This window comes from Lepidochelys olivacea (assembly GCF_965140295.1).
Source record: "Lepidochelys olivacea isolate rLepOli2 genome assembly, chromosome: 2".
NCBI classification, from domain to species: domain Eukaryota; kingdom Metazoa; phylum Chordata; order Testudines; family Cheloniidae; genus Lepidochelys; species Lepidochelys olivacea.
The window spans coordinates 74,618,680-74,645,180 of record NC_140412.1 but is presented as its reverse complement, the minus strand read 5'-3'; the positions used below and the strand labels follow the sequence as shown (position 1 = coordinate 74,645,180).

The 26,501-nt window shown below is 43.5% G+C and overlaps 2 protein-coding genes across 4 annotated transcripts in view; one reads left to right on the top strand and one right to left on the bottom strand.

Annotated features, from left to right (window-relative positions):
• The window catches only part of PRKDC (protein kinase, DNA-activated, catalytic subunit), a 153,011-nt gene extending 147,961 nt beyond the window's left edge, over positions 1 to 5,050 (bottom strand). Inside the window, exon 1 of the mRNA XM_084620823.1 lies at positions 4,733 to 5,050. Coding sequence (XP_084476949.1) covers positions 4,733 to 4,916 — 184 coding nt within the window. The 5' untranslated portion in view covers positions 4,917 to 5,050. The remainder of the gene's footprint in view (positions 1 to 4,732) is intronic.
• An 80-nt stretch (positions 5,051 to 5,130) lies between these two features.
• LOC311516600 (DNA replication licensing factor mcm4) lies at positions 5,131 to 25,513 on the top strand. 3 transcript variants are annotated; one of them, XM_084620830.1, is made up of 17 exons: positions 5,131 to 5,267; positions 6,016 to 6,114; positions 7,599 to 7,763; positions 8,273 to 8,436; positions 8,524 to 8,622; positions 10,366 to 10,461; positions 10,547 to 10,642; positions 12,251 to 12,389; positions 12,878 to 13,098; positions 13,766 to 13,886; positions 15,207 to 15,466; positions 19,707 to 20,072; positions 20,512 to 20,639; positions 22,168 to 22,375; positions 23,187 to 23,415; positions 23,824 to 23,957; positions 25,000 to 25,513. In XM_084620830.1, exons 2-17 carry the CDS (start codon positions 6,045 to 6,047, stop codon positions 25,090 to 25,092), a joined length of 2,589 nt encoding a protein of 862 aa, XP_084476956.1. In that variant the 5' UTR covers positions 5,131 to 5,267; positions 6,016 to 6,044; the 3' UTR covers positions 25,093 to 25,513. The 3 variants fall into 3 exon arrangements, with proteins under 3 accessions (XP_084476956.1, XP_084476955.1, XP_084476957.1); XM_084620829.1 differs by lacking the exon at positions 5,131 to 5,267 and adding an exon at positions 5,588 to 5,699; XM_084620831.1 differs by lacking the exon at positions 5,131 to 5,267 and adding an exon at positions 5,659 to 5,677.
• The last annotated feature ends 988 nt before the right edge of the window (positions 25,514 to 26,501 follow it).

Sequence of the window (26,501 nt, the reverse complement as noted above, 5' to 3'; positions counted from 1 at the left end):
ATTTTTCAGTAATATTTTTATGTCTGGTTTTGTAAGCAAGTAGTTTTTAAAGTGAGGGGTAATTTGGGGGTACACAAATCAGAGTCCTGAAAGGGGTACAGTAGTCTGGAAAGGTTGAGAGCCACTGGGCTAGAACTCCCCAAACTAGGGTTAGGGTTCAATAGGCCAGAGCTAGAGTTAGAGTTCAGTAGACTAGAGCTCCCTGAGCTAGGGTTATGGTTACCATGGGTAAGAGTAGACCTCACTGGGCTAATTTTAGGCCTTTGGACAGTAGTACTTCACAGGCAAGAGTCCATCAGGCTACGTGCACTAGGATTAGGCCTGGGACTGGTAGGGCTCCCCATGTCTGGGTTACAAAGGGTAGGGCACCATGGGGTCAGGTTACGCGAGGAACCAGTAAGAGTCCCTGCGCTAGGATTAGGGTTATCAAAGGTATGTCTCCCTATGGTCAGATAGACCTTGGAAGAGTAGGACAACCAGAGTAGGGTTAGGTTTAGTAAGTGTAGGCATCTTCAGGCTCAGTTGAGGGTTACCAATGGTAGTGGTCCCCAGGCTACATTAAGGGCTAGGGCCAGTATGGCACCAGTTGCTAGGGTTAGGCTCGGGGACGGTAGGGCTCCCTGTGTGAAGGTTAGACCTGGGGCCCACAGGGCTCCCTGGGGTAGGGCTAGGCCTGGGGCAAGTTGAGCTACCCATGCTACAGTGAGGGTTACAAAGGGTAGGGTCTCTCCAAACTAGGATTAGGGTTACTAACAGTAGGGCTCTCCAGGCGAGAGGTAGGCCTGGTGTCAGGAGGGATCCCCAGGCTAGGGTGAGGGCTCCCAAGGCTAGGGCTTCCTGGGATCAGGTTAGACATATGGCTGCTAGGGCTCCCCAACCTAAATCAGGGTTAGTAAGGTTATGGCACTGAGGGCTAGGGTAGGGTTCCCAGGGCTAACGTCAGGCATACTACAGGGAGGACTCCCCAGACTAAGATTAAGGTTTCTAAGGATAGACCTCTCCAGGCTAGTTTTATGCCTTTCATTGGTAGGGTTCCCTGGGTTAGGTTAGGCCTGTGGCCCACAGGCCTCCCAAAGCTAGAGTTAGGCAGGTAGGATTCCACAGACTAGGGGTAGGCCTTCAGCTGGTAGGACTTCCTGGACTACAGTTAGGTTTACCAAGGACAGAACTTCCTGGGGGCTGGTTAGGCCTGGGACCAGTAGGAGTCCATAGGCTGGAGTTGCCAAGAGCATGGCTCCCTGTAGTCAGGAAGGCCTGGGCAACGTATGACTCCCCAGGTAGGGTAAGGCCCCTCTGGCCTAGTGTTAGGGAGCTGGTAGGGATCCCCAGGTTAGGGTTACGGTTACTACAGATAGGGCTCCCTGGACTAGGGTTAGATTTGATACTGGTAGGGCTGTCTGCGGTAAGGGTAGTCCTGGATCTTGCAAGGCTCCTAAGGCTAAGGTCAGGCCTGGGGCCGGTAGGGCTGGCCGAGTTAGGGTTAGGATTACCAAGGATAGGGCTTCTTGGAGCCAGGTTAGGGCTGGAGCCAGTAGAACTCCCTGGTACCAAGGACATGGCTCCCTGTGGTCAGGTAGACCTGGATACAGTAGGACTCCCCCAGGTAGGGTTTGTGTTAGTAACGGTAGGATTCGTCAGATTCGGGTTAGGCCTGCAGTTAGTAGGATTCCCCAAGTTAGTATCAGGGTTACTAAGGATAGGCATCCCCAGGGCTAGGGTTAGGCTTTGGGGTCGGTAGGCCTCCCCAGGGCTAGAGTTTCAAAGAGTAGGCATCTTCCGGGCTAGCTTTAGGCCCGGAGTCAGTAGGGCTCCTTAGGCTAACTTTAGGCCTGGGATCAGTGTAGCTCCCTGAGCTAGGGTAAGAGTTACCCCAGTTTAGGGTTAGGCCCACACCTTGTAGAGCTCCCAAGCTAAGATTAGAGTTGCTGAGGGTAAGGCTCCCCTGTCTAGGGTTCAGGTTGCTTCTGGGAGAGGTCCCCCGGTGAGGGTTAGGCCTGGGACTGCTGGGCTCCCCCATACTAGGACTAGGTTTACAAAGCATAGGGCTCCAAGGGCTAGGGTTGGGCCTGGGTCTCTGTGGGAAGAGAAAGGGTAACTAAGGGTAGTTCTCACCAAGATAGGTTTAGACTCCCCATATTAGGAGTAGAGTTTCTAAGGGTCAGGCTCTTTGGGTGAGGGTTAGATCTGCGGTCAGTAGGATTCTTAGAGTAGGGTTAGGGGTACCAAGGATATGGCTCCCTGTGGTCATATAGGCCTAAGGATGCTAGGATGCCCCAGCTAGAGTTTGTGTTAGTAAGGCCAGACATTGTTGGATTAAGACCTCCCTAGGCTGGTGTCATGGTTACTAAGGGTAGGGCTTCCGCGACTGGGGTGAGGGTTCATAGGGGTAGGCGTCTCTGGGCTACGTTTTGGCCTGGGGCCAGTAGGGCTCCTTGAGCTAAGGGTAGGGTTACTAAGGGTATGTTCCTCTGAGCTAGGTTTAGGCCTGGGGTCAGTAGGCATTCCTGGATCTTGAAAGGCTCTTAGGGTTCCCAAGTACAGGGCTATACTGTCAAGTTCATGGGGATGGTAGGACTCGCCAGGCTAGGGTTAGGCCTGAGGCTGGAAAGCTCAGCAGGCTATGGTTACAGTTACCAAAGGTAGGGCTCTCTGGGATCAGATTAGGCCTGGAGACATTAGTACTCCCCACGTACACTTTGCATTAGTAAGGGTAGGCATCCCCAGGCTAGGAATAGATCTTGGACCAGTAGGCTTCCCTGGTCTAGGGATAGGATTACAAAGGATGCACGTCCCCAGGATAGATTTCGATCTTTAGGCTAGTACAGCTCATTAGAGTATACCTCCCGGAACTAGGGTTAGAGTTTAAAAAAGCAGAGATACCCGAGATCACATTTGGGTTCAAAGGGCTATGGCTCCCTGGGCTAGTATTAGGGTTAAGGCTCCCCAGCTAGGGATAGGGCTGGAGCTGCAAAGGCTCCCTGTCTAGAGTTAGGGCTCAATAGACTAGGGCTCCCCAGGTTAGAGTTAGGGTTCAATAGAGTACAGCTCTCGGGATTAGGGTTCAATAGAGCAGCGCTCCCAAAGCTAGAGCTCCCCAGACTAGGGTTAGAGTTCAATACCTAGAGCTCCTGGGACCAGGGTTAGGCTTCAGCAGAGTACGCTTCCTGGATTAGAGTTACTGTTTAATAGGGTAGAGATCCCTGAGATTGTGTTAGAGCTCAATAGGCTACGGCTCTCCCGGTTAGGGTTCAATAGGCTACAGTTCCTCAGGTTATAGGATTAGGGTTCAATAGCAAAAGGCTCTCCAGGCTAGGGTTAAGGTTCAGTAGACTAGGGTTCCCTAGGCTAGAGTTCAGATTCAATAGGCTAGGGCTTCCCAGGATAGGGCTAGGTCTGGGATTGCAAGGGCTCCCCAGGATACAGTTTGGGTTTAAAAGGGTAGAGCTCCCTGGGATAAAGATAGGTTTCAACGGGCTAGGACTCCCTGAGCTAGTGTTTAAAAGGTTAGGGCTCCCAGCACTAGAGTTAAGGGTTATTAAGGCAGGGCTGCAAGCATCCACCAAAAAACTGCTAGAGTTCAATAGGGTACAGGGTCTCCAGGCTAAGATTACTGTTCAAAAAGATAGAGCTCCTTGATTTAGGATTAAATAGCATCGAGCTCCTGGGGCTAGGGTTCAATAGGATAGGAGCCCCTGACCCAGTAAGGTGGGGCTCTCCAGGCTATGGTTAGCATTCCACAGGGTCGGGCTTCCCTCCCGGACTAGGGTTAGAACGGTGGCTGGTAGGGCTGCACAGAATAGTTTTAAACAGTCTTATATAGAATATTGTCATGACAAGGACAGCAAGTTTTATTAAAAAACAAAAATCACAGAGCTATCTAAAGCTAGTCAATGACTTCTGAGTGGTCAGTGTTCAGTTTGCAAACACCGGGGAGCTCAAGAGGAAAAGAACAACCGTGCTGCATGCTCCACAGCACCAAATGCATAGTGAGCTGCAAAAGATGCCCCAGGCATGGTCAGCCTTGGCACAGCAAACCAACCACACCTGAACCTGCTCAGCTGGCTCCTGAGACGGCATGGTAACCCAAAACCCTCACCAACTGGCCTGGTGATGGGGGAGTTCCTGGTACCGACAGCGGAGCAGCTCGCTCGCATTCCGCGTCCCTCCCTCACAACCGTGAGCTAATGCTGGCGGAGCAGCTGGGTGCAGAGCGTGCAGCACTGTGCAGTCAGGACCGAAAAGCTCGTCTCTCTCCCCCACAAAAATTATCACTGCTCACCCACCTAGTGTCTCAAGGTTTAACACAGGAAGCTCCCCGGGGCAGGGCTCCCTGGGGGCTACTGAGAGCGGAAGGTCAGGTTTGGGGCGGCAGGCGCTCTGGAGAGCGTTTCGCAGGCTAACTGGGCGAGGACTGAGGAAGGGGTTCCCTGCCCCCATGCACAGGCCGGGACCTATTGCTTGGTCCACAGGGCGCCCCAGAACCCCTTTGCAGGGTCCTACTGCGTTAGGACGGGCACAGGCCACGCCAGCCACGGGCACAGTGACCAAGGAACGAGAGGGGCTCGCTGCCATGACCCCCCCTTCCCCAAGGGGGCCAGCCGTGGGCGGGGTTCCCCTGTCCCCGCCGGCCGGGCGCCTGACAGCTCTTCCCAGGCACGGGCTGAGCGCGCCCAGGCAGCGGGGCTGCACCGCCCACGGGCCTGCTGGTTACCGCCGCCCAGCTCACACGCACCGCGGGCGCCGTCGCCGGTGCTGGTCACGCACGCCTCCCCCACGCTGCGGATGAGGTGGTAGCCGCGCAGGGCGGCAGTGCCGGGGTCCGGGTCCTGCAGCGCGCAGGACAGCTGGTGCAGGAAGCCCTGAATGCCGCCGCCGCCGCCGCCGCCGCGGCCGAACACGGGCAGAGCCGCAGCCATGGCGACCGCGGCGCAACCAACTCCCAGCAGGGCCTTCCGCCGGCGGGGTAGGACCTTCCCCAGATAGGAGTTTCGCTGGGCGGAACCAATCGCACAGACGCACGCGCCTGGGTGAGTACACTTCCCCAGGCAGAGCCGAGTAACCCGGCCCGGCGCAGGACGGAGCTTGATTGATTCAGTCTGAGAGAAGAGGAGGAGGAGGAGGAGGAAAGAAAGGTTGGACTAAACCATTGCGGCCGCGGGGGTGTCCGTTACCGCGCCTCCGGTCGGAGACACAGGAACACGAACGAGGAAGCTGGTTTCATGCGATGTTACTGCTGCAGATGTAAAACTCCGTCTCGTGTAAATCAGGTAGCTATGAGTACAATCCCTCACCCCCGCGATGGGAATGGACCGTTCTAGTCTCCCAACCTGCGTCGAGGGGCTTTCAATAGCTGAGCCGCGAAACTTGGGCGATACCATGTCTCACTAGAGAGAGAGGGGGGACCCGTCTGTGAATCTGATGTAGGCTCTACGTGGGTGAATTCCCTGTATTGTGAGATAATCGGGCTCCTGTCAGAGTCTGCTCTGTCCCTGCAGAGAGGCTCACAGAACCCCTAAGGCGCGATCGTCCGTACCCGGAACCGAGATGGGTGGTTCCGACCCCCTTTCTGGGCCGAGTTAGGCTCGGCCGTGCGGCTATTGGCGGGAAAACCCGCGCGAGCCCACCCACGTGACCGGTTTGGCGCGGACTTTTCTCGGGGTTCACGGGCTGGCCGAAGGTGCTTGCGGAAGAAAAGCGGGGTACGAGCGCGAGACGCCCCCATCTCTCCCCACGCCCCCCCCGCGAATATGTGCGCGCGAAGGGGATCGAGGGACGGGCGGGGGGCTCGCGGCGCTGAAGAGAGCGGCTCCGTGCTGTGCCGTTAATTCGCTGTAACTTGTTGGTCTCGGGACCCGGCTCGGAGCAGGTGCCGGGGGGCGGCGCGGAGCAGGGCTGCCTGCTCCCGGTGCAGGGCGCGGGGCCGGCGGGCTCGCGGGAGAGGGGGCTCGGTGCGGGCTCCGGGCCGGCGGGGAGGGGGGTCGCTCTGCCTCAGTTTCTCTCTCTCCACCCGCGCAGGGAGCAGCAGCCGCCGGTGAAGCAGCGTCATGTCCTCGCCGGCCTCCACACCGAGCCGCCGCGGCAGCAAGCGCGGGCGGGGCAGCAACCCGCCGACTCGTAAGTGCAGTTTTTCCCCGCCGGGTGGAGGTGCGTCGGGATTGGGTCGGGGGCAGCTGACTGCGGCCGCAGCCCTGCAAACTCCACTAGGAGATGAGCGTTCGGCCGGGAAGGCCTCGGCAGGCCAAGCAATGCCCGGAGGGGGGAATGTGGGCAGCCCCCCCCCGCTCTCTGTTTGGTGCTTAGCAAGGGTATGTGCACCGTGCAGAGACTATACAGTACTGGTGTAGCTACTGCTGCTGTAACCCCGTAGCATGAGCACTGCCTACTCTGAGAGAGTTAGGGGTTTTCTGGGCCTGTAGGAACTCCACCTCCCCAAGTGACAGTATCTGCCCACCTACCAGCATCTACACCCAGGGTTGGGTCTTCCAAGGTATACTCAGGAGTGTGGCTTTTTCACATCCCTGACGGCAGTAACTAGGTTCACTTACATTTTAAGTGTAGTCTAGGCCTAAACTGGTGCCAAAGAACAGATGGAGTCTAGCTCACTCTCACCTGTGCTTGGTCTGCAGGGCTAATGCCTTAAGAACAGTAAAAGCAGCTTTTTGTTATTAAAGCAAAAATTTAAAAATCTGGATGTGCAGGAAGCAATAAATTATTGGTTTAGACCCTTTTCAGAGGAACACGACCACTTAAGTAAACTAACTTTTTGTTAGTCTCTGGGCTAAACTAGTTTTTTCTGCATGGCCTTGTCAGCACTGCAAAGGCTTTTCCCACACAGCTATGTGGGAAGAAGTGTGCTTCTATCAGCATAGGTAATGTCAGTACAGTAGTAAGCTCAACTCATTCTGGGGCATTGCTAACAGAAGGGTGTCACTGAAATGGGAAACAAAGCTGTTGCTACAACTATGGGTTTTTGCTGGCATAGCTGTGTCAGGTAGAGGTATGTTTTTTCACATCTGTCAGTGCCATAGCTATGTTGACAAAACTTTGTCGTACGGACCTGGCTTTAGTCTTCAACAATGCATTGGTGCAAGAGGCTGCTTTGTAAAAGTGAAACGGAGGCAAGTTTACAAGTGTTACAGGTGTGATCTGTGAAACTTATCACTGCACTTGAAAAGCGTTGATACTCATTGGTATGTAGGTCGCTTCTGCCTCTCTCTGCCTCAGTTTCCACAGCTGGAAAACAGGGATAATGATACTGCTCTCAAAGCACTTTACAAAGGAGTCTACTCATGAAAAGCACTATGTGAGCTAGGTTTTCATAACACTAGTAGTAGCAGTTTTGATTTCTTAAGCATTTAGAAGATAATTAATTATTTTAAACTGTCTTAAGCTATTTTCCACTTTTGGAATCTCACAAATACTCTTCATTTTCATTTCAGCAAAATATTGCACTTTGCTTTTTAATTTTATATCAGCTAAGTTCTCTGCTATTCTATCATATGATCTATTTTGTGATTTGGTCTTTTAACATTAATCTGTGTAGAACATTGCAGCTAACATCTGAAATAGCTACTTAACCAGCTTTCATCTTCTTGCAGCACACACTGAAGATGCTCAGTCTCCTCCTTCACAAAAACGTAGAACAGATGACTCCACATCTACAGGAGATCTACAGCCAATGCCTACTTCCCCAGCAGTTGACATGCAAAGCCCAAATGTGCAAGATGTTCTGTTTTCCAGCCCACCTCAGTTTCGGGAATCAGGTATTGCTGTCAGTAATAGGAGCAAAATGCTGATATCTGTGTACTGTTGGCTGTTAAATGGCCTATACTGAAAGATTTAATGTAGGCTTTTACATAGCTGTCAATTTAAAAACAAAAAATGAATTAACAGGATTGTTTTCAATTACAGGTTAGTTGGTGGCTTGCTTTTAAGTTCGTTAATTGATTTTAGTGCATAAAACATGCACCCAGTAGGCCTTAGTGTGACTTGTTGTTAAGCTCTACAGTGTTTTAAAATACTGTTGGTGTTTAAAATAAACTATTTTAGCAAAGTGTGTTCCTTCTGGCTTGGAGAAATATACATTTTAATCCATACAGTACATTCTATGGCTAGTACAGCCTTGTAAAATACAGTTATAAAATTAACAAGACTTACAAACTTTGCTAGTCTGCCATCACACTGACCGATGACAAACACTAACTTGTTTACTTCATTAGGGCAAAATGTATTCATTAATATTTTGAAGTATAATTAAACATTTTCTTTGTAGCAATTCCACTTGATTTTGATATTAGTTCACCTCTGACCTATGGCACTCCCAGCTCTAGAGTGGAGGGCACTCCAAGGAGTGGTGTGCGAGGAACTCCAGTCAGGCAGAGGCCAGATCTTGGATCCGCCCGCAAAGCCAGGCAGGTGGACTTGCATTCTGATGTGGTAGGTAGATGTTTCAGATTTTGCTGGTAACTTTTTTTCTAAAATGTATTTATATTATCCATATTGATGGCTTTTTCCTTCCCACAGCCAGCAGAGGATGCATTGGCAAGTGAACAAACTCTTGGACAAAAACTTGTGATATGGGGAACAGATGTTAATGTAGCTTCATGCAAAGAAAAGTTCCAGGTAGGTGAACAAGTGTGGATACCTCCATTTTCATGAAAAGCTTATTTGTCTTCTCTATGTGCAGTATTTGATTCTAGCAAATATTAGAATTGAGTTATGTTTAGGATCAATCTGAGGGTGTTTGAAGAATACTGATGTTTTCATACAGTGTTTTTAAGAGGAGAAAAAGTAAAATTGTTGTCTGGAGTTTCTTTTCTCTAATTTCCACCATAGAGCTCATCATTCTGGATTCCATCCCTTGGGCTCCAATGAAACTGCTCTTCCCAGAGTCTCTAATGACGATTTACTAGCTAAAGCTCAGAACCAGTACTCTATGCTCATTTTCCTTGGCCTGTCAGCTGCCTTCAGCACAATCAGCCATGCTCTTCTTGAAGTCTCTTCCTCCTTTGGCTTCCATCCTTTGCCTATTCTTTATTCTACCTCTTTAATCGCCTCCTCAGCAAGTCTTTTAGATGATCCTCCTCATCCACCCTCAACATTCTGTAGAAGTTCCAAATGGTTCTGTCCTGAGTTCCCTTCTCTTCTCCCTCTCCACCTTATCTCTGGGTAATCTCATCTGCAAACACAAATTCAGCTATCCCTTCTATGTGGAAAACTCAGCTGTACCTCTCTGCTTCAGTACCAGTATAGGTCTGTAGTGTAGACCTGGACAAAAACTCTCCTCTTGATTACCGCAACAGCGTTTTCTCTGGCCTTAACCAATCAAATCTTGCCCTGCTTAGGCCAGTTCAGAATGTTGCCAAAAATATTTTCCTAGTATGTTGTTATGAGCAGATCACCCCTCTCTTTCCATCTCTTCACTGGCTCCCCCTTCTCTGCTGCATTGAGCATAAGCTACTTGGTCTTCACTTTCAAGGTCTGTCATGGCTTATTCCCACCTTACCCATCAACTCTTATTAACTATTGAGAAAGTCTACTTTCTTTTCCAGTTGGACCGCTTCTATTGTCCATTTGTTAAATTTTCAAATAAGTATCTTTGTGCTTTTTCCCATGCTGCCCCTTACACTTAGGAGGAGTTCCCTGTAAATATCTATAAAGTTCCCTTATTATCTTTCTCTAAAGCTCTCCTTTTCTGTGATGCCTACAAAAACCTTTACAACAGCTAGGCTGCTGGTGTGCTAAGGCCACTGCCTGTCATACTGACCAGTACTGTGACCCTGTTTCTTTTTATGTCCCTGTCTGTATCCATCTGTTGTCTCTTCTACTTGGATGGTAAGCTTTTTGGGAAAGCTCTTTTTATTCTGTTAGTAAGCGCTGTACAATGTTGGGATTTTGGTCCAGGAGTAAGGTTTGTAGGCATTAGGATGTAATAGAGTAAAATCCCCAGTAAAATTTCATATACTTTTTTAGTAGTAATATGTTTAGCATGTTATCCTGTTCCCAAAAGTGTTTTTAACTTGTATTTGTAAAATTTTAAAAAATTAGTTTGATTAAAAAGGGATAATAGCTTAATAAGGCTTTTTCAAAGTAATTGGTATGCTTTACTGTGTGAAATTTGAAATATATTGTTGGAATTAAGAAACTTGTAGTGTGCATGAGAGAAATATCCTGTAGGGGGATGCATTAGGGGTATCCTTACCCTTTGGGAGTTTTTGATTACCTGCAATATAGAGAGAATTTTTGAAGGTAATTTGAGCCATGAAAATGTCATCCAGTGTAGGAATGGTGTAGCAGTGAAATCACAGCTCTGTCCCTTTGGGCACTCTTAAATATAACTTGTTTTATCTTATTCTCAATATTCAGAGATTTCTTCAGCGTTTTATTGATCCATTGGCTAAAGAGGAAGAGAACGTTGGCTTGGATCTTAATGAACCACTCTATATGCAGCGACTTGAGGAGGTAGTACTGTAATACAGCTAAAACTAACTTGTTTTTCAGACTTAAATGCTGGTGATTTAATGTGGCGTTTTTAAACATCTTGCAGATCAATATGGTTGGGGAACCATTTCTAAATGTAAACTGTGACCATCTGAGGTCTTTTGACACAAATCTATACAGACAGCTGATCTGCTATCCACAGGTAACATCAGGCCTTTTTTAAAGGTTTTCTTCCAGTTGAGTTCTGTTTTTTTTAAATTGCATTATTTAAGCATAAATTAGTATGTAACTGTTTTAGATTATCACTCAATGAGGAGGCAGTATTTATAGCTACATACCCCAGTGCTTAAGCACTTCTATAAATATTTAGAAAGATAATATTACATTTGTAAAAAGAAAAGGAGTACTTGTGGCACCTTAGAGACTAACACATTTATTTGAGCATAAGCTTTCGTGATGCATCCGATGAAGTGAGCTGTAGCTCACGAAAGCTTATGCTCAAATAAATTTGTTAGTCTCTAAGGTGCCACAAGTACTCATTTTCTTTTTGTTAATACAGACTAACACGGCTGCTACTCTGAAATATAACATTTGTGTATACAAACTTCAGCATAAAATATATTTTGTTACATAAAGATCTTAAAATATTTACCAGACACTTCATAACCACAGACAGATACTAGAGAGCTCAGGGAGGGTGCTCTCCAAAGCAAATTCCCATGGGAAGCTCAGAACGCCTCCCCATTCCGCTCACCAAATTTGTTGACAAGGGGGATTTTGCTGGAATTCCTCCCAGTTTGTAGTCCATGGATCCTGCTCAGTGCTCCAGCTTATTTCTCTCTGCCATGTAGGTGTGTGGAGGAAGCAGGCAGCTTCAAAAGACCATAAGTTCAAGGCTGAATCCCAGAATGACAAAGTAGTGGTCACTGGATCTTTATCAGTCTTTCTGTGCCTGTCTTAAATCTGTTATATACCTAGCTACAACTGCAACCATGGGGCTGCCTTCACAATTCTTTTCCTTGCCTTTCTTTTGAGTCCTTCCTCTGCCTGCGAATAGCTCCAGAGTCTGATTCTGCTGCTGCTCACAGCTTTTCTATGTAGCAACAGAATGAAACTGTGGCTCAGTTTTACTGGTGCCCACAGGATTCTGAAGACAAGTTTGCTGCCAGTTTTCACTCTTTTGTAGGTTAAGAAAGTTGTTACTCTGAGCAGCAGAACAATGGAGCTTTCTGCACATTCAGACATTTCACCATATCCTTGTCTTTGCAACCATAAGAGCTAGCAACCTACTTCTTTAGAGGAAAGTTTAGATTCTAATCTTTGTTAAATAAGAAACATTCTGTATTAATGCTAAATATTAAGGAAGATGACTAAAAGTCACAGGCTGTATTTAGTGAAATTGTCTCATGGTAATGTAATACATATGTTCCATAATGATGTATGTATATTTGGCATACTCTTCGTGGCCCCTTTTTTGCTGTCCTTTTTTGCGTATGTTACACCTTTCAAAAAGTAACGTAGGGTATCATTAAAATTCTATCTAAACCCAAAAAGGTAGGGCAATTGCACTACAGCTAAGAATCCAAAGGCCAGATCAGGAGTGCACTGCTCTTTCAGTACAAAGGGGACAAAAAGCTAGTTTAAACAGCCAACTGGCAATTCCCTCTCTGTAGGGGAATGCTCTCAGAACTGTGGTCATTCCTATCTCTTAGCACCAAATGGGGTCACAAAGTTGAATATTTTGGGAGTAAAAAGTGTTAACTACTTAATGTCAGGCTTTCTTACACATGCATCTATTCCTTTTAAACAGGAAGTTATCCCAACATTTGACATGGCTGCTAATGAGATCTTTTTTGATCGTTACCCTGACTCAATATTAGAACACCAGATTCAAGTCAGACCATATAATGCATTGAAGACCAGGAATATGAGGAGTCTGAACCCTGAAGGTAAGATGTTTTGATTGCCATGTAAAAAAAGAAACTTGAGGATGCATGAAATTTGTTCAACAACTAGGAAAACACAGATTAAAAAAGATAAATGATGAGTCTTCAGGTCCATCTAGGCCAGTATTTTCAGACTCACATAGTCACTATACGTGTTGCAGAGGAAAGTGCAAAAAACACTGTAATGGACAACCGTTGAATAACCTGCCCACAAAAGAATTTTTTTCCAAACTTCTATTGGTAAATGACTGTCTTATACCTGGAAATGTAAGGGTTTATAATATCCCTTGTGTCAAAATTCTGATGTAACTGTGGCTTATTTTTATTCATATAGATTTTATTTTCTTTGTGTCTCAGACAAAATATTCTCTACCTCATGTGTGGGCACTGTAAATCTCCATTTAGTTGTAAAAATAAAGTCTAGGGTGAACTTTTGAGACAGGCAAATGAAAAGCATGAGCCAATCACATGTATCCCTTTCTATGCTGTAGACATTGACCAACTTATCACCATCAGTGGTATGGTGATCAGAAGCTCCCAGTTGATTCCTGAGATGCAAGAAGCATTCTTCAAGTGCCAGGTTTGTGCCTTCACCACAAGAGTAGAAATTGACCGCGGCCGGATTGCTGAACCGTCAACGTGCAAGAACTGTAACACAACACACAGTATGGCACTAATTCACAATCGGTCCATGTTTTCAGACAAACAGATGGTATGTTGCTTCGTTTTGGTGTTGTAAAATAGAAAAGTTTTGCTTGCTTAATAGTTGCCTTTTTCTTTAAAAAGTAACTTAACCATATTAAAATGTCTGTTTCTTAGGACTTACTATATTGAACTTCAAAACAATTCATAGCTCTTTAAGTAACCATATGAAGCAATACAGGGTTGCAATAATACTTAATATTTAGAGGGGGGGAAAGAAATGAAAGGATTATCCATCCTCCATTTGGAAGGGGAGTTGAGTGGTTTTTTGTGCCAAAAGTTAGTCAAGCCAATTAGTGTTTTTTGTTCACTTACCGAATAAATGTTGCCATACGGAGACTGTTCTAATGTCCTATGACATATGTGGGATAGGTTAGCCCTGTCTGTAAATCTGCCAATGTGAGATAGTAATCACTAGATGCACTCTCTCATTTCTACAACTCGATTGCATAATTCTGATTGGGTATTCTAACTGGGGAATTCTAATTTAGTAGTGGTTTTCTACCATGTTGTGAAATCTTTGAAAGTTTTGTGTTTTAGTGTACTCTAATATGTAACAGTATCCATTCGAAGATGCCCGACTTCTTTAGTTGTTGTAAAATCCTTTCTTACAAATGAGTTAAATTTGTTAGGTTTCTACTGTTTAGAAATAGTAACCTTAATATCTCTTTTGTCAGATCAAACTACAGGAGTCTCCTGAAGATATGCCAGCTGGCCAGACACCTCATACTGTGGTGCTGTTTGCTCACAACGACCTTGTTGATAAGGTTCAGCCAGGTGACAGAGTTAATGTTACAGGTAAAATGCAGTTTCTTAACTTCATCTGGCTAATACACGTGCCTTTCTTTTCATTGGACCAAGTGGTCTATTCTGGAATAGTGTCTGTTGAATATTAATTGAGTACATCATAATTGATATTTCCACTTCAGTTTTCAGTCACCATCTGATTTATATAGTGATATCTTAGTTTTGGTGCAAAATACCGTTAGAGTTCTGAATATTTCCCCCTTTCTTAAATCAGCAATAGTGTAACTACAGCTGCCAATAGGTACTATCTGTGTAGACGGACGGGTGCGAATGTTTTTGCCATATGTTTGTATGATACAATTTCTAAAAATTAATGATTACAGCTCTTTAACCTATACTTCAAAGGAAAGAAGCATTTTTATCATGAAACAGCTTTTGAAAAGCTTACATGTACTGACAGATTTTGATTTCTTGAACAAATGAGGAAGCATGTTGAAATGATTTAAATTAACTCAATTTAAATTAGGCTGAGGCTTTTTGAAACTAATTTAAAAATTGTACTTTTGAAACATTAGGTTAGAATTTATAATGAATTAACTATAAGTGCTTTTTTTTAATGTCACTAGTCTAATTTAAATTTTACAAAACTGCTGTAGACCAAACACTGAAAATTATGATCCTGATAGTGCAGTCACCTAACCAGATACCTAACTTTGCTCATGTGAACAGTACCATGGACTTAAATAGTACTACTCATGTTTAAATTTACATGTGCTTGTTCGCAGTGGTCAGACTAAAATAGTTTTTAATAAACTTTTCTCTTACTAGCATTAAATCATTGCTGCTTCAGAACAAGATTGCTTCAGTTTTAATACTGAAAAGTTATTTAGACCTTCAGTGCACAAACAATATTGTCAACTTTTTATATGTGCAGGCCAACATTTGTTTTATTTTTATTTTTTTTACAAGAGCTGGCTAAATTTAGGCTCTTTTAGGATTTTCTAATGCACTTTAGGTCATGATCCTGCAAACACATAAAGCCATAACTTTACTGTCATGAGTAGCCCATCTAAAATAATGGGACATGGTAGTAAAGGTAAACACATGCTTAAGTGTTTGTAGGATCAGGGCCTCAATGGTAGGGGCATAAGTAACATTGATATCAGGAGGAGCATAACCTGGTCAAAGCATTTCAACTTTTGGAAAGCTTTCTAGAGAATTGCTCCTCCATGATGTGGCTAATTCTGTAGAAGCAATCTGAAAATTGAAGTGAAAAGTAAAAATGTAGATAAGTCATTTAAACCTCCAGCATTTGAGCTGAGCTTATTTGAATTCATATCTGCATTGTAATTCTGTGTGGGATTTTTTTAGGTATCTACAGAGCAGTTCCTATTCGAGTTAATCCAAGAGTGAGCAATGTAAAATCGGTCTATAAAACCCACATTGACGTCATTCATTACCGTAAAACCGATTCAAAACGTTTGCATGGTGTTGATGAAGAAACTGAGCAGAAAATGTTTGCAGAGGAACGTGTGGAAATGCTGAAAGAGCTCTCCAGAAAACCAGATATTTATGAAAGACTTTCTTTGGCTCTGGCTCCAAGCATTTATGAACATGAAGATATCAAAAAGGTAAACAAAATTTTACAAGTCTACCGGAACACCTGACTAGATAGTATAAATCCACATCTCCATTTAAAATATACACTTTTTTTTGGAAATGATACTCTATATGGAGTCTTTCAAATACAGAAAAATAAGAGGCCTTTGTGTATTTGAATACATCCCGAATAAAATTTGAGTTTTATTTACAGTAAGTTTCAGTTATCAGAGGGCCTCGGGAATCAGAAATCTTTAGATAATGGGACAGGGGTTCAGGTAATAGGGAAGGAAGCCTTTAGCTTCACTCTCCTCTTCTATTGGCTGGCTTTAAGGAAACTGGCCAGCCAGTAATTCTGCTTTCTTTGGCCATCTCTCTACTCTCCAACAGGATCCAGAAAACTGAGAAATGCAGTCACAACTAACAAACCTTGGGAAACATTATAGACCGTCCACTGCGTGGGGCTCTAAATCTTTGATTATTATAGTGGGGCAGTAACACTCTCAGGTTGAGAGTAGCTTACTGTTTAAAAGCTTACTGGTTTGTATGTGCACTCGTGCCCTGGGGTAGCCAAAAAAAAATCCTCATGTAAGTAGCCTTTTATCAGCTGCCCCAAATAAGTCCATCTATTCTTCAGTACTATTTGTGGTGTTGTAGATAATTGTGCCCATTCAAGGATTTCTTCATTTTACTTTGAATATTCTACACAGGCACCTGCATGGAAAGCTATTCAGTTTGCTTTGGATGGACTTATGTTTCCAGTTCTCTGCTCTAAGCATCCTCCTCTTGGACGTTACTTCTAAAATTAAGTTGGGTGTTTTTGCTATTGAATATAACACATTTGGCATTGATCTCAGTTAGGGTCTGGCACACATTGCCCCTTTGGGGAAACAATATTTTGAACTATTCAGGATAAAAATTGGATCTATAATGTGGCTTGAGCCCATGCTGGCAAGCCAGAGAAAAGTCATTTGTGTATGTGCAGCGAGAATGGAGCTGTTCCAAGCTAGCGTGTTCTGCAGCTACCCTGATGTCGGAGTAACTGGATGGCTCAGGTGACATGCTGTGGCCACTGAACCCGAGCAGCGCCCGGGTACTATGCATTCAATTCCTGCCCTCAGTAGCTTTTTGAGAACATGTGTTTTTCACTTTAATTATTCTCGCATTCTGAAGGAGCTCCTTTTTGGAAGGCTTGCTCTCAGGGAAAAGCTGCTAGTTTGAGCCACCATCTCAAAGTGCTCTAAAATCCATATGCATAGTCCAGTTGTGCTGAAAATTAATGTCATCAGGACCAGAGCCACAGTTAGTAGTGCAAGTTGGGAGTCATTTGATCTAGGGGTTCCTTGGATACAGCCCTCTAGTAAGGAGTTGATTTTTAATTTTTCAATTGCTCTAAAACCCACGTGCATGGAAATGCTGTAAGAGGGACTGAGGTTAAAGTTTATAGTGGAAATTTAGGGACATTTGGTCAAAAGCTTCGTGATATACAGGCCCGCCTAAAATGAGAAGGCTGTAACTTTTTTTTTCCAGATTTGTGCAACTTTTTTAATGTAAAGCTAAGGCGAATCTAAGGCTTTGACCTTCATGAAACAGCAGGGACTGCTCCTGAGATCAGCTGTTCAATGGTACCAAGGACAAGTTTGGAAATAGTTCAAAGTTTACAGCACTCAAAGTTTTAGCATCTCTGGTTACAGAAAGTTTATACCTGTAAGAGCAACTGTTTCCTTAAACATGTTGGTGAACGACACTCAGAGTTACATGGTGCCATGGTGGTTTAAAGTAACCAGATTTGCACTTTCAACAAAAGGGCAATAAATTCAAATCCTTTCCCATGGAATTTTGCATTTTGTGCACATTAGTGTTGTCAACCTGCCTTTTGCTCGATGGCTGGAGCCACAATGGGAATCAGTGTAACAGTTTATATACTAGCTAACATATAATGGTAAACCTGAAATAAGACGGAAGCTGTAGCTGTATGAAAATCATTGTTGTTCTGTTTGTGGGGAGGGGGAGCGCATGGTATTTTATTTTGACTTGTGCATCATCAACCAAATTAAAGTAAGTTCCAACTACCTAGTTTGAGTCACAGCTGAGTGTGCCAAATTCAGGGTAGACATAACCCAAAACTGGTGGTTTATTCTATGATTAGAGATCACCAAGCCAGTAAGAAAAGTGAGCTCTTGTATCACTACACTAGTTCAGAGAGCCACACAACAGTCCCCTAGGCCCTCCAGCCCTTGGTTATTACAATTGGACTTAGGGATGAAAGGTTGTTAAACCAAAACCACCACATTTAAAGTTTTCCCAGTTCCAAAGAACCAGCCACACACCCCAGGTCAATATATAGGTCAGATCTTACCCAAAAACTATGCTTGTAGCCAATCCTTTAGTAACTCAAAACTAAAGGTTTATTAATGTAAAAAAGGAAGAGTTATTAAACAGTTAAAATGAATCTTTTTTCTTTCTGAGCCTCCTTTCCCCCCCCGCCCCCAACATGCTATAAAAACTCCATGGCCCACTTGTGCCACAATAACTGGTCTTCGGCATATAAAAGCCAGGGCTGGCGTTAGTGGTTAGCAAGCAGGGCAGTTGCCTGGGGCCCATGCAGCAATGTTACTCAGGCTTCAGCCCAGCTGATGGGACTCAGGACCCTAGGCTTCAGCCCCATGCAGTGGGGCTACGGTGTTCTGCCCTGGGTCCCAGTGAGTCTAATACTGGCCCTGCTTGGAGGCCCCCCTGAAACGTGCTCGAGGCCCCTTATGGGGGCCCTGGACCGCTGGTTGAAAACTACTGTCATACATTACAGTTGATTTCAGAGTTTGTAAATCAAGATATTAGCAGTGATGTTAAATCTGTCAGTTTGCATTAAGTCTCTCTGGATCACTTGAAAGGATTGGGGGTCATCAGTCCTTTTTATTCAAAGCTTCCCTTGCTTAGAAATCGTAGCCCAGATATGTGGAGCAGGAATGAAGACCAAGATTGATGTCATAGTCTGCAATTTATACCCACAGCACACATACACGGAAAGTTACTGGCACAGATGTGGAGCCCTGGGTCACAATTAGGATTACTATATGTCCTGGATTTTTGCAGAGCAGATGCTGTAGCTCAGAAAGAGCCCCGTTTGGTCTGCTTCCTGATTGGTCCATCCCCTTCCAGCCACAGCTGCTGGATCCCATCCACCCGGGCCCTGGCTCCCAGCACTGGGGAGGGAGTCCCTCAGGGAGGCCATGACTGATGGCTGTCCTTGCGACCTGCGCTTGTGCCAGCCACCATGACAGGGAGTAACATTTCCCTCCCTCCCTCCCCCGCATGAGTACCTCCAGCTCCTCTTCTCTCCCCCATCCTCTTTTGGGGAACTTGAAATATGGTAACTCTACATGTGCATGGAATGTTACTAGTACAAACAGGGAGCCCTGAGTCACATGTGCCTTGCTGAGTCATGAGGCATTCATTGCCTAGGTGCTGCCTTAAGGGATCTCAGAAGGGGTCTCTAGAAGAGCTGATTCTCCTTAATGGGCCATCAAGCAGGCTGGCTAGCCTTGATGTAAATCTGTCTAGGGGGTGTTACCCAGAAACACAACAGGTTTGAGATACAGACACACAGCTAAGTTTCATAACTTCATATACAATGATGATACATGCATACAAACAGGATAATCGTACTTAGCAGACTATAACTTTTCCAATGATACCTTACATGACACATTACAGACTGGTTTCAGAGTAACAGCCGTGTTAGTCTGTATTCGCAAAAAGAAAAGGAGTACTTGTGGCACCTTAGAGACTAACCAATTTATTTGAGCATGAGCTTTCGTGAGCTACAGCTCACTTCATCTCTAAGGTGCCACAAGTACTCCTTTTCTTTTTACATGACACATGTACAAGATTTATCACAATTGCGCAACAGGGGTCAGACATGGTCACCTTTCTTTTATACAGCATCACACCAACTGTAGAGTCTTTGTTGATAAGAGATCCAGAAAGAACCTAGCTCAGTGTTTAAATTCAAAATTGACTTTGCAGAGCTGGTGGTTTAATTTAAAAAGTAATCTAAGCAGATATGACCTGGAAATCATTGAAGTGATAAAGCTAGAACTCCAGACCCTTTCTAGTGATACTTGACAGAAAACAGTACTCCAGCTTCACATTGTCTGAAATTATTAACAGAACACATTTTCATTTGACATTTCAGTTCACTCAATCAGAGATTGGCTCATGTAATTATCAAGAACTTTGGTGTCTGATTTGGAAAAATTCTTATTTTTATAGGGCATTCTGCTTCAGCTGTTTGGGGGATCAAGAAAAGATTTCAGTCATACCGGCAGAGGAAATTTTCGTGCTGAGATCAACATTCTTCTGTGTGGTGATCCTGGCACTAGTAAATCACAGCTGCTTCAGTATGTCTATAACCTGGTTCCTAGAGGCCAGTACACATCTGGAAAGGGCTCTAGCGCAGTTGGCCTCACTGCATATGTAATGAAGGACCCAGAGACAAGGCAGCTAGTTCTGCAGACAGGTGCTCTGGTTCTCAGTGATAATGGCATTTGCTGCATTGATGAATTTGATAAAATGAATGAAAGCACAAGATCAGTACTGCATGAAGTAATGGAACAACAGACTCTTTCTATTGCCAAGGTAAGACCCTAGCTCAGCATTGTACTCAGGTTACCCAGGTTAATATCTGTTAGATGATTAAATGAGAATTTAAAAGGTAACATAGAAATTAGAGATAAGACTATTGACAGAACTGGGTCACTTAAAACCTCAGAGTTGAATGACAGTATAGATGTTGGAGCTGTATTTCAGTGACAACATTCAGCATGGCTGCACACTGCATGTAATACCCCTTCCAGATAACCTTGTTCCATTTTGTACCCAAGCTTTTGTAATGAGGTTGTTTCTCTTGATTTAGAGAACCCTTTTTATAAAGCATTTTTGGTGAACCCAGCAAGAGTTAATTCTTTAAAGTCTTTCTTGTTAGAAGAAGCAAGTCTTGGGGCTCTTAACATAGCTGCTGGAATCTTCCTTCCGCTAGGAAAGGTTGTTTGCTCTCAAATGCGTTTCCTTTTGACAGGCTGGAATTATTTGCCAACTGAATGCTCGCACCTCTGTCCTAGCAGCCGCTAACCCTATAGAGTCGCAGTGGAATCCAAAGAAAACTACTATTGAAAACATCCAACTTCCTCATACGTTGTTATCCAGGTATTACAATTAGACTTATGTTTCCATGATGCATGCTTGGTTGGTTTTTTACAAAACAACTTTCTACCCCTCTGTGTGTGTGTATATATATAGTGTGTGCAGGAACATGTTGATTGGGGGTGACATTTGCAATGTAGAAAGGGAAAGGTTTTTTTCTAAATTTACTTTAAAAGTAATGTTGTTAACTAATACTCTAGCAGAGGACTGTAAATGGCTGACCAGTTTCTAGCGTATAGTGCTTGGTATTGAATAATGGGATTCGGCAGTGTCTCTAGGGTTTTGTTGTGTCCATTGTTCTGCTTGCTTCAAGATTTTGTCACTGCGCAGGCACTGGCATTTTCAAATCTCAAGTATTTTACATTTAGTTCTAAGGACATGTATTTACTCTGGAGGTGGAGTGTAATTTCCAGCTCAAGTAGATAGACCATTACAGCAGGTAATCAAGCCACAGTGCTAAAAATAGAAGTGTAGCCACATCAGTGCAAGCAGTGGGACAGGATAGGTGCTCCAGGCATGATCCCATCTGAAACTCTTCAGTGCATACTCAGGCAGCTAGCCAGTTCTGCCAGGGCAGCAACACTTCCTTTTTTAATCGCGCTAACTCAGAGCTAACCTGGGTATGTCTACCCAAGCTGGAAGTTACACCTCCGCTCCAGTGTAGACATACCCTCAGTTGCCTTTTCTTCCTGTCAAGCTGTGTTAGTAGCTGGAGTAAGTGTTTTATGAACAATGATAGAGGCATCATATCTTCAGAAGAGCATAAAAATGAGTCTTTCAGCCATTGCATGCTTTACAAATTAGGAAGCCAAATATAGTATACAAGTGTGTGGTTTGTATTCTTATGTCAAGTGTCACCCTATTTTCTGTTTTTTATAGGCTTGAGCCTATTGATGATAAATTAAGATTTTTAACCTCTCAAAATATGTACCATACCTCATACCATGAGGCACCTAGAACTCTTTTAGGCAGTGTAGAAAATAAGTAACTATGGATGATTATGAGCATCTAATTCCATTGATTTAATAAACTGCTGGTAGTTGTCATCTTTTGAAATCTGACTAAAAGTATGCCCAGCACATCCTTCTCAGAATACAGTTGCACCCAGGAATTATTCAATACATTAAGTACACAAACTTCAAATACATTCCCCCTCAAGATCAAACTGGAAGCATATGTAGATTCCATCACCTCATCAGGCAGAAGCTTCAATAAATGGAAGTTTACACTATGCGTGGAAGGTTCCAGCCTTCAGATGTTCTTCGGTGAATGATGGGAGAAAATTCCACAGTTGGAAGCCTTCTGGAAACATCTTGCCTTCAAATACTCAGCTCTGTCGACTGAAAGCAAAATCACATTTTTACCGTCTTTTTTACTTCCTAAGAGTATCCAGTACTCGTGATGTAACAAATAAAATGTCAGATTTTAGATTGCAGACAGCTTCCACTTGGTTGATCAAAATCATAAAACCGAGTAGTGTAAATGGTGGAAAAAGTTTATGCACTAAGTATTGAAACTTTATTCCATGCAGATTTGATCTGATCTTTCTAATGTTGGACCCGCGTGATGAAGCATACGACAGACGTCTTGCTCACCACTTGGTTGCACTCTACTACCAAAGTGAAGAGCAGGTGGAAGAAGAGTACATGGACATGGCAGTATTGAGGGATTACATTGCGTATGCTCGTAGCTATGTTAATCCTAGACTAAGTGAAGAAGCAAGTCAGGCCCTTATTGAGGTAAAAAGTTGTGGATGTGAAATTTAAAGTACATGATTTAAAAAGAAGGGGGGGGGGAACCTTCCTGTGGGATAAGATGTACCAGAACTGTGTACACCGGTTTCCTTTATTAGGCTCTTGAAATCTTTTTAAAAATCTATATTCTGTATTGACTATTCTCCTTCCTTTTAATCCTGCATAGAAGTCATTCTGTGCAAACCAGTCTGTCCCTGAGCAGGTTTCCCATACTCGTACAGAACCATCACATAATTTCAGTAGAACTTGAACTTTCTCATGCTTTTTTATAGATATACCTGTACAGATAGTAGTGATAGGCTTTAGCATTCCACATATTCTTCTGTGCTTTGAGACCAGGTTAAACATTAATAACTGTCTCAGTTTCATGGTAATTGCACCTGTATTTCCCCCTGGATTCACTCTGGAAATGCCCAGTCAAGTCTCCAGCCATCACCTGTCTCTGTATAGGGACCCTTCTGACAGGGGATATTAAGGCTGCACAGCTCCCTGCCATCCACTGTGATCCCCAAAGATACTGTGTAAGGTTGCAGGAATAATCTGCCCAGTTTATTATGGCTTTGTTCCAGGATCAAGCACAAGGAGAGACATACTAGCTGTGGTAGATGTCAGTCATGGCAAGGGAAATAGTGAAGATGTATATGGCACTTATGTTTAAGGGGCTACATGCTATTTGGATTTTTTTCTTCCTCCCCAGGCTGATAATCCTCTGAAAGGAGGAGTCTGGATACATCCTACATAAGTACATCTGTGAATTACTCATACATAAAACATTCCCCCCTTCCTTCTCCTTCAGGCTTATGTGGACATGAGAAAGATTGGCAGTGGTAGAGGAATGGTTTCTGCATATCCCAGACAGCTTGAGTCTTTGATCCGTCTGGCAGAAGCTCATGCTAAAGTACGTTTTTCTGACAAGGTTGAAACAATTGATGTCGAAGAAGCAAAACGACTCCATCGGGAAGCTCTGAAACAGTCTGCTACTGATCCAAGAACTGGCATTGTGGACATATCCATTCTCACTACAGGTTTGTGCTCACATAAGGATAAATTAGTATCTAATGGGTCTGGCTTTAGAAAACTATATATGCTATTTCAGTTTGGTGATATCCTCAGTGATTGGTTTGTGGATTTGTAAATGCTTCAGATTGGACATTGAGCAATCCAGGTAATAAATGTCAAACCTGGATGTAATTTCAAAGTCAGTATATTCATTTTACAATGAAATCTGATTTTGAATTGAAACAATGTTTGAAATCTGCAAAACTTCCCCAAAATGGCTAATACCTGAAGTGAACAGTTGCTACAGCAGCCTATATTGTTAGCCCTCTTTCAGCTACAAAGAATTCAGTTCCTAATGTTGACATTGTCATATTTAAAGCAGAAATAACAGTCAACATTATATCCTTTAACTTTTTCTGTACTTTTTTCCCAAGGGATAAGTGCCACGGCCCGTAAACGTAAGGAGGAGCTGGCTCAAGCCTTGAAGAAGCTTATCCAGTCAAAGGGCAAAACACCAGCTCTAAAATACCAACAGCTTTTTGATGATCTCCGTGCACAGTCTGACGCAGTAAGTTTCTGCTTTCTTTGTATAACTACTCTGAGTTAAAAAAAAGTTTCCATCTCCTGGGGGGATCTTCTGTGTACTCAGCATGGTCCTCAGTACCGATTATAGTTGTATCTCAGTTGACTAGGAAAACTAAATGGAAATCTCGAGTAACAGTGGAGAGGTCATTTTACCTCTGTATTTGGCACTCGTGTAACTGCTGCTGGAATACTTGTCCAGTTCTGGTGCCCACAGTTCAAGAAGGATGTTGATAAATTAAAGGGGGTTCAGAGAGGACCCCTAAGAATGATTAAAGGATTCGAAAACATGCCTTAAAGTGATACTCAGAGTTCAGTCTATGTAGCTTAACAAAGAGAAGGTTAAGGGGTAAGTTGACTATAGTCTAAGTATCTACTTGGGGAATAAATATTAAGCATGGGCTCTTCAATCTCACAGAGAAAGATACAATACGATCTAATGGAAGTTGAACAATTTTTAAATCAAGGTTGGATGTTTTTCTAAAAGATACGCTCTAGAAATTGTACGTATGCCGTTTGTTATACAGGTAATCAGCGTTTACAGTGGACCCTTCTGGCCTTGGAATCTATGAATCTATTTACTTGCTGTCCACCTGACATCAGCAGGCATAAGATTAGCTTGCTAGTCAGTTGGTCATTAGGTGTTCCTGATTAACTAGCTTAATTCTGGTTTCAGTTAGTGTTTCTTTCATAGACATAAGTTCCACCTGTGGAATAGAAGAGATCTTGACTACTTACATCCTTGTCTGGCTGACAAAAAAAAGCTGATTATTCTTGTCAGCTATAGGTGTCTATTCTGGTTTGCAGAATCTTATTACCACTGAGGATGCACAAGCCAGAAAGAACCCACTTTAACTGTTGCATTCCAGGATGAATTTTACAGCTTGAAAAGACAAAAAACTTTTACCTAAAACCTGGCAAACTTGACATGGAAGTTGGTGAGACAAGCAGAATCCCATGATTTTTCTTTGGGGCTTTGTAACATAGCCTTTTGTATATTTTCCTCAAACTTTTCTCTTTTCTTTAAGGCTGTCACTAAAGAAATGTTTGAAGAAGCACTTCGTGCCTTGGCTGACGATGACTTCTTGACTGTTACTGGAAAGACTGTTAGGTTGCTGTAATGAAATAACTTAACAGCAGAGTTTTACTGTTTTTTCCAAGTACTTCCCTTGAGATCTGCATCACGTTTAAGAATATTATTCTCCGTGGCAAAACTCATGATGGTGACCTGTTGAACACCACTGTCAGCACTGTAAATAACTAGATTCTCTGAAGGACTGCAAAAAGCTGCAATTGAACAGCGATATTTGTTTGGATAAAATGGGTTACTTACATTTCAGTGCGATGTGTATTTTCAGTCAAGTGCTTGGTAGAACAAGCCAACAAATTTTATGCATTTTAAAGCCCAAATGTCACAATTCATCTTGAACCACTGCTTTTTGACATATGCACTGATTTAAGTTGCATTTATGCTTTAATATTTTTACTACAGCGAGATTAGTGCTTGTGACTTTTCAAAATTAAAATCCATTGGCATTATAATAGTTTTTCCTTTGTATGCATTACAAAAAATTAAGCTAAATCTTGAACACTTCAGCAGCCTTCATTTTGTTTTCCAGGAGTTTAAAAGAACAATAACCATTTTTCCTTTTCCCTCAGATTACTGCTCTCTCTTCCTCCCATCAGTGTTTAATTGCTGTTAAGATGTCTTTCTGCTTTGAACTTTTACCATAGCAAGCTACAATGAAGTCCAAGTTTCACATTAGGTCATTTTCCTATAGTAACCCCTATTACTGTAAGATTTATAATTCATAAAACATAATTCAGACTGTCTCTCCGGTCATTTTCTCTCGTCCATTGCAGTGGGAATTTAAATCAGAGGATGCAGCATGTAGGCATAACACTAATATTACAAACATTTTATAGATGTGGAAAAGTGGCCTTTAGCTATTTAATTATACTCATCTGCTCTCAGAGCACAAGGTCAGTTCTCACACTGTTTCAGATTATGCACAGCTTCCCTACATGTAAGTGAGATCAAGAGTATTTGAACATGACAAAAGAAAGTTTCTCTAGAAAACTGAAAACAAGCTAAAGATGAATAAAGTTCAATACATTAGAAACTGATCATTTAATCCTACTGTATTGAATTAGTCAACATTCAGTACAGTAAAAGTAGTAAGCAAAGTATTCAAGTGTTTTGCAGTACTAAGTTATTGGAAAGGGGGTAAATAGCAAGGAGGACAGAACTTGTAAATGACAACTGTTAGTCAGCAGTAGCACTTAAGCTAGGCACACAAAAACTAATGCTGATGTATGCCTGGGAATGTATGTTAGAAGGAATAATGTGAACAATTTATACAGGCTGCTGGGTTCTAAATTAATCACTAAGAAGGAAGTTGTGGGTGTCTTTAGTTCAGTGAAAAATTCTGGTCTCTGTGGAGCAGCAGTCAAACTGAACAAGGGGGTAGGCTGCATAAGGAATGGAATAGAAAATACTACCAAAAATGGCAATTCCTTGAAGTCATGG